Here is a 14,490-nt window from a genome sequence, read left to right as displayed (position 1 = left end):
AGGAGGGGGTAGGAAAGGAGCATCATTCTATTGTGGCTAAGCGAAATAGATCAAGTCCGGGATTCTACAAACGTAAATATCAAGGGTCAGTCATATGCCAGGCACAGTGAAGGGCCCAAGTATGTTTGAGAGCTGACAGTCCCTGTCTCCTTGTAGGTTAATAGACTCAGAAAGACCTGTTTACAAATAACCGTTATGTACATGAACAGTTGTTGTTGTTGTCTTGTGCCATCTTGTCCCTCCCTACTCATGCCAAACCCATGTGTTGCAGAATAGAACTGCGCCATGGTTTTTTTTGTGTTTTTATGGAAGCAAATTGCCAGGCCTTTTCTCCTGCAGTGCAAATGCCAAAGTATAAAGTAAAAATCAAGTGCCACAGGAAGATTATTTATAGGTGTGGGGAACTGCTGGCAGTATCCCTGAACCCCACAGGTTTGAGCTGGCCCTCTCTGCTGAGCCTGTCTCCTCACAAACCGTTAAGTCACTGGCCACTACAAATATTTGTGAGGTTTCCATGAGACCAGGGTGTGGGGACTCCTGCGCTTGGTGATTTTGGCTACAGGCCCTGGCATCAGAACCCCAGAGATAGCAGTAGGCCCTTCTTATCTCCTAATGCCTTCTTGAGCTTAGGCCCGCCCCATCTGCAGCACCCATGTTGGCCCTCATATTTAAACCCTGGGTCCCTCTCCAGATGCAAGTTGGTGCAGAATCGGAGTCCCCTTTGGCCAGTGATTCTGCCCTGGGACACTGCCATTAGGGAACTCTAGCAGGCCGAGGATTCTGCCAGCTACCACCACGCAGCTCGCTGTTTGCTGTCCTCAACTGTGGACATCTCACCCCCTCTGCTGGCTACTCTCAGAACTTCCTGCTGGGACTGTCAAAATGAAGTCCAAGGAGGAAGAGGCTGTGGTGAGTGTTTCATATGAGTTGTGTTGTCAGTTGCTGGGGCAGTGCTGAGGGGCTGGGAGAGCAAGGCAATGGGAATCAGAGGCTAGAAGTGCTCAGCAGAGTGGAGTGCATTTCAGGGAGAAGTTCTGTGGTGAGACTGCTGCTGTCTGATTCCTGCAGGCATTTATTGAAGTAGAGAGGAGGCTTGGTGAGTGATGGAGGCTCAAAGGGTCAGCAGGCATGGCAGCACAGAGAGAGGGAGAGGACTTGGGGCCAAGCTGGGATCCATAAGGAGCCCCCAGGCTGCAGTCTCCATGGCTTTGGAGAGCTCTTGCACATGGCGAGAGTTTGGCTAGGAGACCCACGCTGTTCTGCAGCATCGGTCCACGACACTGTGAAGGGGGCTTCTGACTGTGGGAAGCATTTCTGGCCATGCATGGTGTGGTGGGTGGAGTGGGCAAAACTCCCATCTGGGTGGGTGAACAGTGCAGACACACGTGTCTCGGATACTGTTGGGGCTTCATCACCTCTGTGGACTAGCTGGCCTCAGTACCAGGTTGACCAGTACCAAGATAGGCAGCAGATTCAACCTATTTCTGATGACAAGGACTTTTTTTTTCTTCTGACCCCCCCAGCAGTCCCCATTAGGATCTACCAGCTAGTTCTTTTTGCCTAGTAGTCCTAGCTCCTTCATGAAGCTGTTGCCTCCAGTGGGTTGTTTGGCTGTATTCTACATAGACATCTGTCATGGTATGAGTGAGTGAGTATGGGCTGTGTCTGTCTGTCTGAGTGTACGTGGTGTGTGTGTGAGAGACAGAGAGAGAATGGGTTATCTGTCACAGCTGGGCCTCCTCATGCTCACTGAACTCACAGTGGCAACAGCTGGACTAGAGAAGGAAAGTGAGTTGAGGGGGGCACGCACTCAGTGATTGCCATAGTCTCCTGCCAGATGGGAAAGAGGAGCCCAGGATCCCCCAGGGAGGGAGAAAATCTCCCAGAGCAATCACTCCTAATCCCTGGACTGGGCATCAGACTAGAGATGGCAACTGAGCTGGAGCATCAGAGTCACCTGGCACTCCATCACCAGCCCAGCTCTTGGAAATGGTACCCACACAGGTGAGGCCCCTGATGAGTGAAAGGAGAGACATCTGTTGGAAGGATGGAAGCAGGCAGTGTCCCACATGGTGGGGGTGGAGTGTGGAATGGGGATAGAGTCATTTCTGAGGCTTGTTAGGTAGGCTGTGTTTACCTTCCAGGCTCTTAAAGGGTGCAGCTCCATATCCTTGCTCATGGTGGAGCTTGGTGTGGCTGTGTGACTGGGAGAAGAGAGAAGGGATTTACCCTAGATGTTCCCAGCTTTAGGCAATCAAGGCAAGTGTAAGAGAGGGACCTTATACAGGAGGAATGAGAGTAAAGGCACCTCCAGGACCAATGGTCATTGCCACTCCAACTTGAGCCACAGAGAAACTGATGTGAAATTAAGTGGCAGAGGTGTTCCTGAGGTATGGTCCCTTCTGTCTACAGAGAAGCAGCAGGGAGAGTGTGCGTGGAGACCCAAGTGTCTGTGCAGAGGGGCAGTGAGCAGTGGAAGACTCCAGAAGGAGCAAAGTGTTTGGGACCTGGAGGCTTTTGGAACATTTGGTGGGTGGAGATCTGAGGAGACCACGTAGTGGGAGGGCAGTGTCTGTGGGTGTGGGGAGAGGAGAGTATGGGATATTTAAATGGACAAAAAGGTATTGCTCTCTCAGAGATAATTAGGACCAGCCTCCGAAAGGCAGACCTAGCAGAACGGTTGAGAAGTTGAGGGTTTGATGAGAGGAGTGTGTCTACCAGGGACAGAGGTCAAGGTGGAGGAGGAATTGTGGCTGCAGGGGGCTGATTGAAGCCTCCTTCCAGGGCCCTGGGTTGCTGGGATAGGAGGTGTTAGCTGCACTGTGCCTTGAGTTCAGTGGGCTCCCTGTGAGTGAGTGAGTGAGCTCCCTTATCGATATGTAGTCTGCACCGGAAATCCCCTTGTCACCAACCAACCAGTTGGTGTCAAATTGACTCCAACTCAGGGCAACCCCAATATCTAATGTCCGATTAGAACTGTGCTTCCATAGGTTTTTCTGTGGTTAATTTTTGGAAGTAGCTCACCAGGTCTGTTTTCTGAGATTTCTGGGTAGACTTGAACTTACAACTTTTTGCCTAGCCCCAGAGCCTTAACAGTTTACTCCACCAGGGACTCTAATCCCCTTGTAGCAAGCAGAGTGAGATTCCTTGTAAAATTGCCAAGGGCATGCAATAGCATGAGGTCGGGGTGCTGCTTGAAGAGCCAGGCTTCTGGGGCCCCTGACTTGTAATCTCCTGTGTGGTAGCTAGTTTCACCCCACCCTGTCCCACATGTTCTCCATTAAGCATCTAAGCATTAGCCTCTCAGCCCTCTAGAGAAAAGCTGCTTAAGCTCCCAGGCACCAGCCAAACTGAGGGTGGGCCTGCACCTCCCCCTTCCCAGACCCCTTCACCCCTTTACCCACCCAGAGGGCTTGGGTCAGCTGTAATACGTGTTTACAATTAGAGTTGAGCAACTTCATGCGGCCCACCAGACTGAAGCAAAGAGGAGCAACAGACCTTCTGAGCTATGTCAGCTGATTGAGGGGTGAGGACAGGCCCTGACTTCCACCCTGGTTGGACTGTGAGGTCAATGTGGTACATGTCAGGCTCACTCCCTCCCAGCTTCACTGTAAGGTCAATGACTATCCGACTACTTTTTTGGGCTGAAGGACTTTAGCTGAAATTTCCTCTCCTTGCTGGCCCTGGGTTGCCCTTCTATCCCTCTGAGAACTAAAGGGAAAAAGAAATGGAATGTTCTCCATGCCAAGAGGGGCTCTCAGTGCAGAATCACTGGGCCACAAGTCAGCAGTTGGAAGCAACTCTGCTGAGTCACCCAGGCCTGACAGCCCCCTGGGCTACAGGGCTACACTCACCAAGAACTGTCACCCACTGGGAGCCCAGACCCTGCTCCAGAGAGCAGCTTTCTGCTTGGGCTGTGGATCTGTGTGGCCGACCCACAGACAAGTCTGGGTTGGCCCTGGGAGGAAACCTGAGGACCACCTGACCCTCAATGCTGGGGTTGCCTTGTTCTTTAAAAGAACGTGTAGGAGCTCAGAGACCGATTCTTTGTCTTTCCCCCCCTCTCGCTGTTTCTTTCTTCCTTCCTCCCTTCTTCTTCTCCTTCCTCTTTTTCATTCAAGTCATCATGATGTTGGTTTTCCAGCCCCCTGAACAGATGGCTACAATGGGAAAGCCCCTACTTCTGTGTCAGCTTGCTCCGTTAGGGTCACTGTAAGTCTGGAAAGGGGCTACTTGACACTCTGGGTGAGGAGAGCCACAGGTTTGGACCCTCTGCAGCCTCTCGTTCCAACCTGGAAGCCCAGGTAGGACACACACTTGCAAGTGGTCACTGTTTGTATTGTCCATTTTGATGAATTCTTGTTTCATTTTGACAAATGTTTGTATGTTTACACTGTTGATGAATAAATGGGACCACGATTTCACAATTTGCCTTGCTTTCAAGTCCATTTAAGGAGCTCTGGTAGTGTAGTGGCTATGAGTCAGGCTGCTAATCTCACAGTCAGCAATTCAAAAAAAAACTATGAGTGGTTCTGCGGGAGAAAGATGAGACTTTCTGCTCTCATAAAGATTTATAACTTCAGGAAGCCTAGACAGGGTCGGTATGAGTCAGAACCAGCTCCACTGCACATAACTACCACCACCAAGTCCATTTGACAATCTTACCACCTGGGAGGTGGGTGGGAGTACATACTCTGCTCCCACAAAAGCTTCACTTAAGAGTGATGCTTTCTGCTTGGACAGTGCCTACGGGCTGCCTCCCCAGACTCAGGGATCCAGGCTGTTGGGCTGGAGTGCAAGAAAAAGGGCAGGCTTGCCAGGGCCCAGGCCAGTTAGCATGTAGATGCTGAGTTCAGGCCTGGGCCGAACACAAAGGCAGGCTGGGTATCCTGATCCAGGAACTCCTGTAATTTGGCAGAGTGCCTAATCCAGCTCCATTTGGTGTTGGGAGGGGAGCCGGGATAAGTCCTTTGTGCTTTAGGGCCATGGGAGGACAGTCCTTCAGGTGCATGTGGATATAGGCAGACTTCCCTAGAGCAGGGAAGGGAAGAGAGGAACCTTAGACCCTGACACCTCAGAGAGTGTCCCAGCTCTGACTCAGGCCAGAAAACATTCAGTGAGCACTTCTTGGACTGAGTCTTGGTGTAGAATGAGGTCTATGGCCCAGGCCCTGCCTGGCGACTCTCTAAGTGCCTCGCATGAATGATGGGCCATGAGCCTTCCACCACACATTCTGCTTCCCAGCCTGCACACTGGGGTTAACTCTGGGGTCACTCCAGGAAAGTGGGGTGAGGTGTCCTTCAGGCAGGATAGAGAGCTGGACTGTGAGGGTCATGGGAATCTCTATGGCAGTTTCTCGAGGGAAATAGTGGTTCCTGGGTGTGGTGTGGTGTGCTGAGCTGGGAACCCTGCAGTTCCACCTACTAGTGACCAGGAGGTGAGTGGGCTGTGTTGCTCCTCCTCTGAGTTGCTCAGACCCAGGACCAGGGGGATTAGGAATGGGGACGAGGAGCTCCTCCCTACTGAAAGTCCAGCACTGAAGTGAAGGCCCTGCAGACCTGCTGAGTTGGAACGGCAGCCCAGGCCAGCAGGTTGGGGGACTCTGGTCACAGACACCAGGCTCTTGTCAGAATGTTCTGTCCCTGTTGCTCTCTTCATTTGTTTTCCAGCCCATTTTCCCCTCCTGGTAACCATTTGGGGGAGCGAGAATTAAACTCCTTTGATAGATGAGAAAACTGAATCTCAGAAATGTCCATGAAATTATTAGGGAATTTTCTCATGGACTTTTTGAAGCACCCATGTATATCCAAGGTCACACATTTGGTAGGGACAGAACCAGGATTCTAAAACGGTATCTGAGTCCAAATTTAGTACCCTCTCCACTGTCCTGCATAGGCCCCATATCCTGTCATACTGTGATTCTTTTTTGGCAAATCTCTTTTTCTTCTCGTATTTTGTGTCACGCTCTACCATCTTAATAGCTTTCTTCCTCCCCACTCCCTTTCCCCTTCTCTAACTTTCCTTCTTTTGTTAAAGCATAGCTCCTCAGTATATCTCTTGCCTGCCTGTGTGTTACCTCCTGGTCTCTCTTTTCCTCAGTATCCCTCCAGTCCTGAAAGGAAACTGCTATGTGGGTATGACAGGGAGAGCTGCTGTTTCCCACCATCCTCAGATCCCTCCAGGGATGGAGACAGGGACAAGAAAACGGGACAGGAGGGGACATCTGGTATTCCCTGTGAGCATGTAGTATGTTTCTGGCTTACCAAAACCCTGAAACAACTTTTCCTAGGTTCAGACAGCCTGTGTGTGAAGAGGGCAGAGCTGAGTAAAATAAATGTGGGGGCTGTGCCAGAGTGAAGTCACCCATTCCCAGTGGTAGGAGTTCCTCAGACCAAGCCAAGGCTGAGTGAGGAGGCACACCCTTCCTTGCTTCTCAACTCCCGTCAGTATGAGAGCAGATGAGGAACAGGCGGGGAGACTTTGGGGTCTAAGGAAGAGGCCGGTGAGGTCTTGGAAGACTACTGAAATACTTCCCTGAGGCTGGTATCTGGAAGCAGGGATGAGCCCAATCTTTGATTTAGAATCTCTTTTCATGGATCAGTCTCCCCTTGAGCCCCCTCCCAGTGTTCCTCTGTGTCTCTGTGGTGAGTTGGCAGGAGGGATTATTTAGAGGTCCAACAGGATCTTGATATCTCCCCACAATGTTTCCCCAGGCCACTCTGTCTCCCCACCAACTCTTCCTTTATCTTTCTCTCTCACACATATACTTTCTTGCCCTCTCTTTCTCCCTCTCACTCCCTCTCTCTCACACACACACTCCACAAATGGGCTGCAGGGCCTCTACTAGCGGAGGGAGGTGCCCCCTCCCCTAGGTAGCTGCAGAAGGGGAGAGTACAAGTCTTCATGGAGCTGGCTCACTGGGACTCTAGGATTAGGGGTCCACTGAGGAAAATTGGGAAGTCTCCAGAGGGGATTTGACTGGCTGTGGCCATTACGTGGGATATTTCCAAGGATTGGCACTTGGGTGTGGCAATGGCGGAATAGGGCTGGGGAGAGCACCTTTCTTTTTCCTTGCTCACATGGTATATAAAAAAGCCTACAGTCCCAGTTAGAGGAAACCCTACCTTAGTTATTCTGTTGTTGAGAACCACTGGTCTAGTCATGTGCGTCCCAAAGGTGGCAGAGATGAAGGGAATGCAGGATCACGCTGAAAGGCAAAGCTGGCTCCAGCAACTCTGTGGAGATGGGGACCATCAGTAGCTTCCCAGCCTCCAAGGTGGGATCAGGGCCTGAATGTTAGAAGCAGACAGGGTTCACATTCTAGAGCTTTCACTTACTGGTTTATAGTCCTGGGCAAGTGACTTACCATCTGTGGGCCTTGGTGCCTTCTATTATCCTCTGTAAAATTGGAATCATAATAATGCTGATCTCTTGGGTCTGTTACTCTGTTGTAAATGAATTCATGTACATAAAGCACTTAGTTTTGTCCTATGTCCAAGGCATTCAGAATCATAATTCAAGGAGAAGCCATAGGGAAAGATGACACCTCCTCAGAAGTCTGGGGAGTCAAGAGTACTCCTCCGAGGCAAACAGAGAGGGGCTGCTTTGTGACTGGAGATGGTCCAGGAGGACTGAAGACTGTGCACCTTCACACCACTAAGAGACCTCCAGGCTGGGGCTGGGTGGTGGGTGGTGGGGCAGATAGGTGCTAACACCCTGCTACAGACTGCCCACTGGAGCCTGGGCTGGGAGTAGAAAAGAGGGGCCAGGACTCCAGCCATAGACCATCTGTCCATGGTCACTGTCCCCCTGATGGTAATTTTATAGCCAGCTTCAGCTCTGCAAACTGAGGAGCGATACCAAGGTGCCAGGGAGGAGCCACAACCAGGGGAGGGTCTGCTATCTTATACTTCCTTATAGTCCTAAAGAGAGACTGATGGTTCCGCCCTGGCTGCTAACCAAAAGACCCATGGTTGAACTCACCAGTGACTCCTCAGAATCTGTTCCCATGAAGACTACAAAACCCTAAAGGGCAGTTCTGTTCTGTCCTATGGGGTCACTATGAGTTAAAGTACACAACACTCACCAACAGCTTATTCCTAAGGAGTCCCTGGGTGGTTCAGACTGTTAATACACTCAGCCACTAACGGAAATGGAAATTTGAGTCCACCCAGAGTGCTCCTTGGAGGCCAGGATGGCCAAACTTTATCTCTCACCCTTTGGACATATTGTCAAGAGGGATCAGTCACTGGAGAAAGATATCATGTTTGGTAAGGTGGAGGGTCAGAGAAAAAGAGGAAGACCCCCAGCAAGATGTATTGTCAAAGTGGCAGCATCAATGGTCTAAAGCATGACAAAACTTTTGTTACTGTTCTAAAGCTCTTGCCTCCACAGCTTTTCATACCTACATTCTTGTGATCCTCACACACTCTGAGGAGATGGAAGCAACCTCCCCCGTTATAAAGAGGCCCAGATGGCCTAGCATACTTCCAGAAGAGATATGGTCAGAACTGCTGAATATTCTTTCATCCATGAAGAGAGTGGAAAAGTGGGGAAAGGGGTTGCATTCCTGCCAGACACCCCTATTTTGTGTCCCTCACAACAGACCCAAGAGTAGACAGGGTCATTCCCATTTCATGGTGGGAACACTAAGGGTTAGGAAGACTGAGAGAGGGCTTTTGCTAATGCCGCAGGAACCAGCCTTGTTCAAGTGCAGGTTTTAAATCAGACTGGTGTGACAATTAAGGATCCCTAGTTTCATCATGTTTAAACACTCAGCTGTTAACCAAAAAGGTTGACAGTTCAAACCCACCCGTTCTTCCATGGGAGAAAGATGAGGCAGCCTGCTTTTCCAAAGATTTCAGACTTGGAAATCCTATGGAGCGGTTCTACTCTATGGCAGTGGGTTTGGTTTTTTTGGGTTTGGTGTGATAATTTACCTTGGGAGACTATGGAATTGGCTCCTTTGGTATTAAAAGGTCAGGAATTCAGAGGACTAAGGTTTTAAAGTATGAATATCTGGGTAGATGGTAGGAGGACCAGTAGGGATATCCAAAGCAGATGTGAGAGGAACGTCCTGACCTCAGGAGGGAATGGGGAAGGGCGTCCCGGGCGTCCGCAGCAGAATCATGACCTGAGAAAGCCCCGGAGGAAGTCCACAGAGGAGCAGCCTTCTCTTGGATCCAGAGGGTGGCAGAGCTATTGTTTTCACATGTTTTCTAATAACTCTGTACCTCACAGAAATGGAGCCCGATGACTTCTGCCTTTAATTGGCACGGGCTGTTTCCGGTTCCGGTGCTTGTGACTGGGCCACTTTCTTTGTGTTTAACGCCTGCCCCCACATACACCTCACCCTGCCCCTGCCCCCCCCCCCATACATAGAAAGAACGAATGAGCTGACCCGGCTGTTTTCGGGGTGTGCTGTGTGTAAAAATACATGGGGTTGAGCCACTTCCTGCTGCTTCCGTTGTTGCGTGATGATAAGATACTGGGGACTCAGCTGTGGACAGAGATCCTCCCTGCAAGCTGAGGGGAGCCAGACACCCACGAGAGAGGTCCCCAGCCTGCCCTTTCTCATCTGATCTTGTGCTTTTTGTATTTCCTATTTTCTGTGGCCTTTCCTTCCTCTCTTTCCTCCTCCTCATTCTTTCTCAGTCCTTCTTCTCTCCTGTACCATCCTAATGTGCTCGAGAATCCTGCTTGCTGGGCAGCAGGGGGGCCTGTTGTTTCCTTCCTGGGTGCCCATCCCCTGCCAGCTGGGCAGCTGGTCCCGTCAGGCCTCCAGAGCTGGTCCCTGCTTCCCTTGGTCTGCAAGTTAGTCCTTGGACTTCAAGCCCTGGGAATCTGGCCAGTGGGACAGGTGGGTGTGAGCACCTCTCGCGAGCCTGGAAGACCAGGCAGGGTGGAGTGCCCCCCACCCCACCATGAAACGAAGGAGGTTACTGACGACTCCAGAAAACTGGAAGGTAATGAAGGGGCTAGAAGAGGTGTCAGCAGAGGTGGGTGGCCTGCTAGGCTTGATTAGTGAAGATGGGGTGGGGAGGTCAGGGAAACATAGTGGGCATGGGTCAGAGCCCAAAGTTTTGGTCAGCTCTGAGGGAAAGGCCTGTGAACGACAGGAGCCTTAATGGGGAGGTAAGTCCAGAGGCACAGTTTGCTCCCAGCACTGAGACTCTCCAGGAAGATTTCAGCTCTGCTTGGTCTGTGTGAGGAAGCAATAGGAGTTCTGGGCTAGAAGTTCTGACATTTTGTAACTGTGCATTCTGAAACAACTTGCTTGGTCTCTCTGGGCCAAATTCCTGATCTGTAAAATGAGGAGCAAATGTGCCCAGATTGCATTTTTGGGATGTTGTTGGGACTGGGTTGATAGATAAATAGCCAGCTGGCGTGCTGCTGTTCTCTCCACTTCTTCCCTTAAGATTTCTATTCGTCCTACATCTATTCCCCAGGTAGAGAAATCCAGCCCAGAAGCATCCGCGGCACATGAAAGAATTCTGCCGAATTCCCTACTGCTGGTTTCCTGATTTACCCATATTTCTTCTGCTTGCCTTCATCCCCAGGTTGACAAGGGGGACCTGGTGGCACTGAGCCTCTCAGGTGGTCCCAGCCATGGTGACACTGATGGCCCCATCAGCCTGGAAGTGCCTGAGGGGGCCCCAGACCCCCAGCGGACCAAGGCTGCCATTGAACACCTGCACCAGAAGATCCTGAAGATCACCGAGCAGATCAAGATCGAGCAGGAGGCCCGGGACGACAACGTGGCGGAGTACCTGAAACTGGCCAACAATGCGGACAAGCAGCAGGTGTCCCGCATCAAGCAAGTGTTTGAGAAGAAGAACCAGAAGTCAGCCCAGACCATCGCCCAGCTGCACAAGAAGCTGGAGCAATACCGCCGGCGCCTGAAGGAGATCGAGCAGAATGGGCCCTCGCGACAGCCCAAGGATGTTCTGCGGGACATGCAGCAGGGCCTCAAGGACGTGGGCGCCAACATGCGCGCTGGCATCAGCGGCTTCGGGGGCGGCGTGGTAGAGGGTGTCAAAGGCAGTCTCTCTGGCCTCTCACAGGCCACCCATTCTGCAGTGGTATCCAAGCCTCGGGAGTTCGCTAGCCTCATCCGTAACAAGTTTGGTAGCGCTGACAACATCGCCCACCTGAAGGACCCTCTGGACGATGGACCCGCGGAGGAGGCGGCTCGGGCGCTGAGCGGCAGCGCCACACTGGTGTCCAGCCCCAAGTACGGCAGCGATGATGAATGTTCCAGCGCCAGCGCTAGCTCGGCCGGAGCAGGCAGCAACTCTGGGGCGGGGCCCGCTGGCGTGCTAGGCAGTCCCAAGTCCAACATGCTGTACGGCGCCCCGAGCAACCTGGACACTCTGCTGGAGGAACTGCGGGAGATCAAGGAGGGGCAGTCACACCTAGAGGATTCCATGGAGGACCTGAAGGCTCAGCTGCAGAGGGACTACACCTACATGACCCAGTGCCTGCAGGAGGAACGCTATAGGTAGGTTCAGGAGCGGGGCACCAGCTCAGACATAGAGACCTATGAAGGAGCCTTTACGTGCATCCTGGGCTGCTCAGAAGGGCCAGGGAAGACCCTGAAAAGCCTTTCTTCAGACTTGTCAGGGCAGCTAGAAGACAGGAGGCATAGATCATGGGACCTGTTGAAAGAAGGACCTATCTCAGGAGGCTTGGCACATCCCTGCCTGGATCATGAAGTGGTCTGTGTACAGAAGGGGAAACTAACTAAGGCAGGTCCATAGCTTCTTACCTGGTAACACTGTGGTTAAAAGCACCAACTCCAGAACCAGATTCCCCCCAGTAATCTGACAGGACAGCATAGAGCTACCTAGGTTCAAATCCCAGTCCTGCCATCTACCTCCTACCTTGAGCATGAGCAAAGTACTTAACCTCTCCCTGCGTGGTTTGGTTTTGTTTTTCGTCTGTGAAATGGGGACAAAATGAATACCTACTTCACTGAGTTGTTGTGAAGATGGAGTGAATCCCAGTATGTAAAGTCAAAAGCATGTAAATATAGACGTGATAAGTTTGATCTTTCAGTTGAAACTCCTGAGGTCAGCCTGGAGTCTGGCCAGAGTCTCAGGGGTCTCCCTGCCCTCTGTGGGCCTCTGCACTCTTGCTTAGTGTCTCCTGCTGGCAGCTGGCACTTGCTCCTTGGTATTCTTGTGGATCTTTACCTCCATCAGCACTATTTCTATTCTTGCAAAGTTAAAGGGAACGCTCACCTAAAACCTGACCACATTCCATAAGGGTCATTTTTTGATGTTTAATACCATTAGAAAAGGGGCCGTGTTCTCTGTACCTGTGTGTCCTTGTTACCCAGGAGAGAGTATCCTAGCCTAGGTTGAAGTCATTTCAGCCCCAACTCCTTCATTCACAAGTTCATTCACAAGCCATGTGATCCCAGGCAAGTTCCTTTCCCTCTTCCTGCTTCAGTCTTCCCATCTGTAAAACGGGATGATACTAGTGCCTACCACATGCTGAGGATCATGTGAGATACATGGGTTAAATGCTTAGCACTGTGCCTGCATGTAGTAAGTACCGTGTCAATAGTAGTTGTTATTGTTGTTGCTAAAATTAGAACACGGTCAAACATGTGGGGTGAGCTGAGTCATTGTTGGTTGAGAGAACAAATGATAACCGTCCTGGGGACAGAAGGGGGGAGGAGCAGGGAGCCAGGTCTCACCTCTGTCCTCTGTTAGGTACGAGCGGCTGGAGGAGCAGCTCAATGACCTCACTGAACTGCACCAGAATGAGATGACCAACCTGAAGCAGGAGCTGGCCAGCATGGAGGAGAAGGTGGCCTACCAGTCCTATGAGAGGGCTCGGGACATCCAGGTGCGGCCAGGAACCACAGGCAGCAGCCCGAGGGTGTTGGTAGTTACCAAATGGGGGCTGATGGGCTGGGGCAGATAGACACATGGACCTAGAGGGCAGCATGCAGTGAGTGGAGATAGGAGGCAGAAGGAAAGAGCAGAATCAAGGCAAGCTGACTGTCCAGGGCCACTTATATGCCACCTCTTCTGTGGCCACCTGGGAAATGAATATTTAAGGATTCCCAAATTGATGACAATTGGTTTAAGAAGTGCTGGGTGACACAAATGGTAAAGTACTGGGCTACTAACAAAAGGTTGGCAGTTCAAACTCACCCAGAGGCTCCTTGGCAGGTCGGCCTGGAAATCTGCTTCTGAAAGTTCACAGCCAATGAAAACCATGGATGCACATAGGTCACTGTTAGTCAGAACCAACTCAATGACAAATGCTTCAAGAGGGAGCTAGGATTGGGCCAGCTCCTCCCAAATAGTCACAAAGAACCCAACCCCCAGCCCCAGCTGATCAGCTCACACCCCTTTGCAGGGGGAACCTCATGCATTGTCACTTTCTCAGTGGGATGAGCAGGCAGGGCTCAGCTTTGAGAGTCCTGCCTGCCCTGAGCACCCGTGTCCAACCCTTCTGCCCCCTGCAGGAAGCCGTGGAGTCCTGCCTGACCCGGGTCACCAAGCTGGAGCTACAGCAACAACAGCAGCAGGTGGTGCAGCTGGAGGGCGTGGAGAACGCCAATGCGCGGGCACTGCTGGGCAAGTTCATCAACGTGATCCTGGCTCTCATGGCTGTGCTACTGGTCTTTGTGTCCACCATTGCCAACTTCATCACACCTCTCATGAAGACACGTCTGCGCATCACCAGCACCGCCCTCCTGGTCCTGTTCCTCTTCCTCCTCTGGAAGCACTGGGACTCCGTCAGCTACCTCCTGGAGCATGTGTTGCTGCCCAGCTGAGTGGCCAACCTGCCCTCGCCCCGTGTTCTCCAGGCCCTGCTGGCCATGCTTCTCTAAGAGGGACCTGGGACCGCCAAGTCCCTTGGACTTCTTTGTGTGTCTAGTTGGGCCTTCTGCCCAAACTGTCCATTCCAGCAGTTCCTGCTCCTTCTCTGACCCTGCTTCTGTCTGACACCTTCTCCCTGTTGGCCTGAAGGGGGCCTAGAGTGCAGCCCTGGTGGAGATGGAGGTGACACATGTGCCAGTGGAGTGGAGGAGGAGGACCTGGGGGTTGGCTTGTGTGGATTATTTACAATCACACCAGGACTTCTCTCAGCTGGCCTTGGGATGGCCCGGGTCAGAAAGGCCAGAGAGAAGAGCAGAAGAGGGCTATGTTGGGGAAGGAGTCTACCTTGGAGGCAGCTACTATTCCCTCCAATGGAGATGATCTGGATGAAGGCCAGAGAGTGAGGAAGAAGGCTTCATTGGCCCAGAGAAAGCAGGGAGGCTAGAGAGGACGTTGAAAGCAGCTATCTGAGAGACCCAACCATCCATTTTCCCTTCAGAGTCCGTTTAAAATGAGGTGACATGAGGGATGCAGGCTCTCAAGGCCACCGGGGTATAACTTTGGACTTGTATCTTCCCTGCTATTCTTTCTGCCTGTCACTGGATCTGCCATTTTCAGGGAAACTGACCCCAGGGGCCCCCAGCCTCAG

At 51.8% G+C, this 14,490-nt stretch overlaps 1 protein-coding gene across 1 annotated transcript in view; it reads left to right on the top strand.

Moving 5' to 3' along the window:
- The window catches only part of TMCC2 (transmembrane and coiled-coil domain family 2), a 47,672-nt gene extending 33,392 nt beyond the window's left edge, over positions 1–14,280 (top strand). The window contains exons 3-5 of the mRNA XM_006834085.1: positions 10,560–11,500; positions 12,720–12,855; positions 13,484–14,280. Coding sequence (XP_006834148.1) covers positions 10,560–11,500; positions 12,720–12,855; positions 13,484–13,795 — 1,389 coding nt within the window. The 3' untranslated portion in view covers positions 13,796–14,280. The remainder of the gene's footprint in view (positions 1–10,559; positions 11,501–12,719; positions 12,856–13,483) is intronic.
- The last annotated feature ends 210 nt before the right edge of the window (positions 14,281–14,490 follow it).

Source organism: Chrysochloris asiatica, unplaced genomic scaffold, assembly GCF_000296735.1.
Source record: "Chrysochloris asiatica unplaced genomic scaffold, ChrAsi1.0 scaffold00009, whole genome shotgun sequence".
NCBI classification, from domain to species: domain Eukaryota; kingdom Metazoa; phylum Chordata; class Mammalia; order Afrosoricida; family Chrysochloridae; genus Chrysochloris; species Chrysochloris asiatica.
The sequence above is the reverse complement of the archived record's forward strand: the minus strand, read 5'-3'. Positions and strand labels throughout refer to the sequence as shown.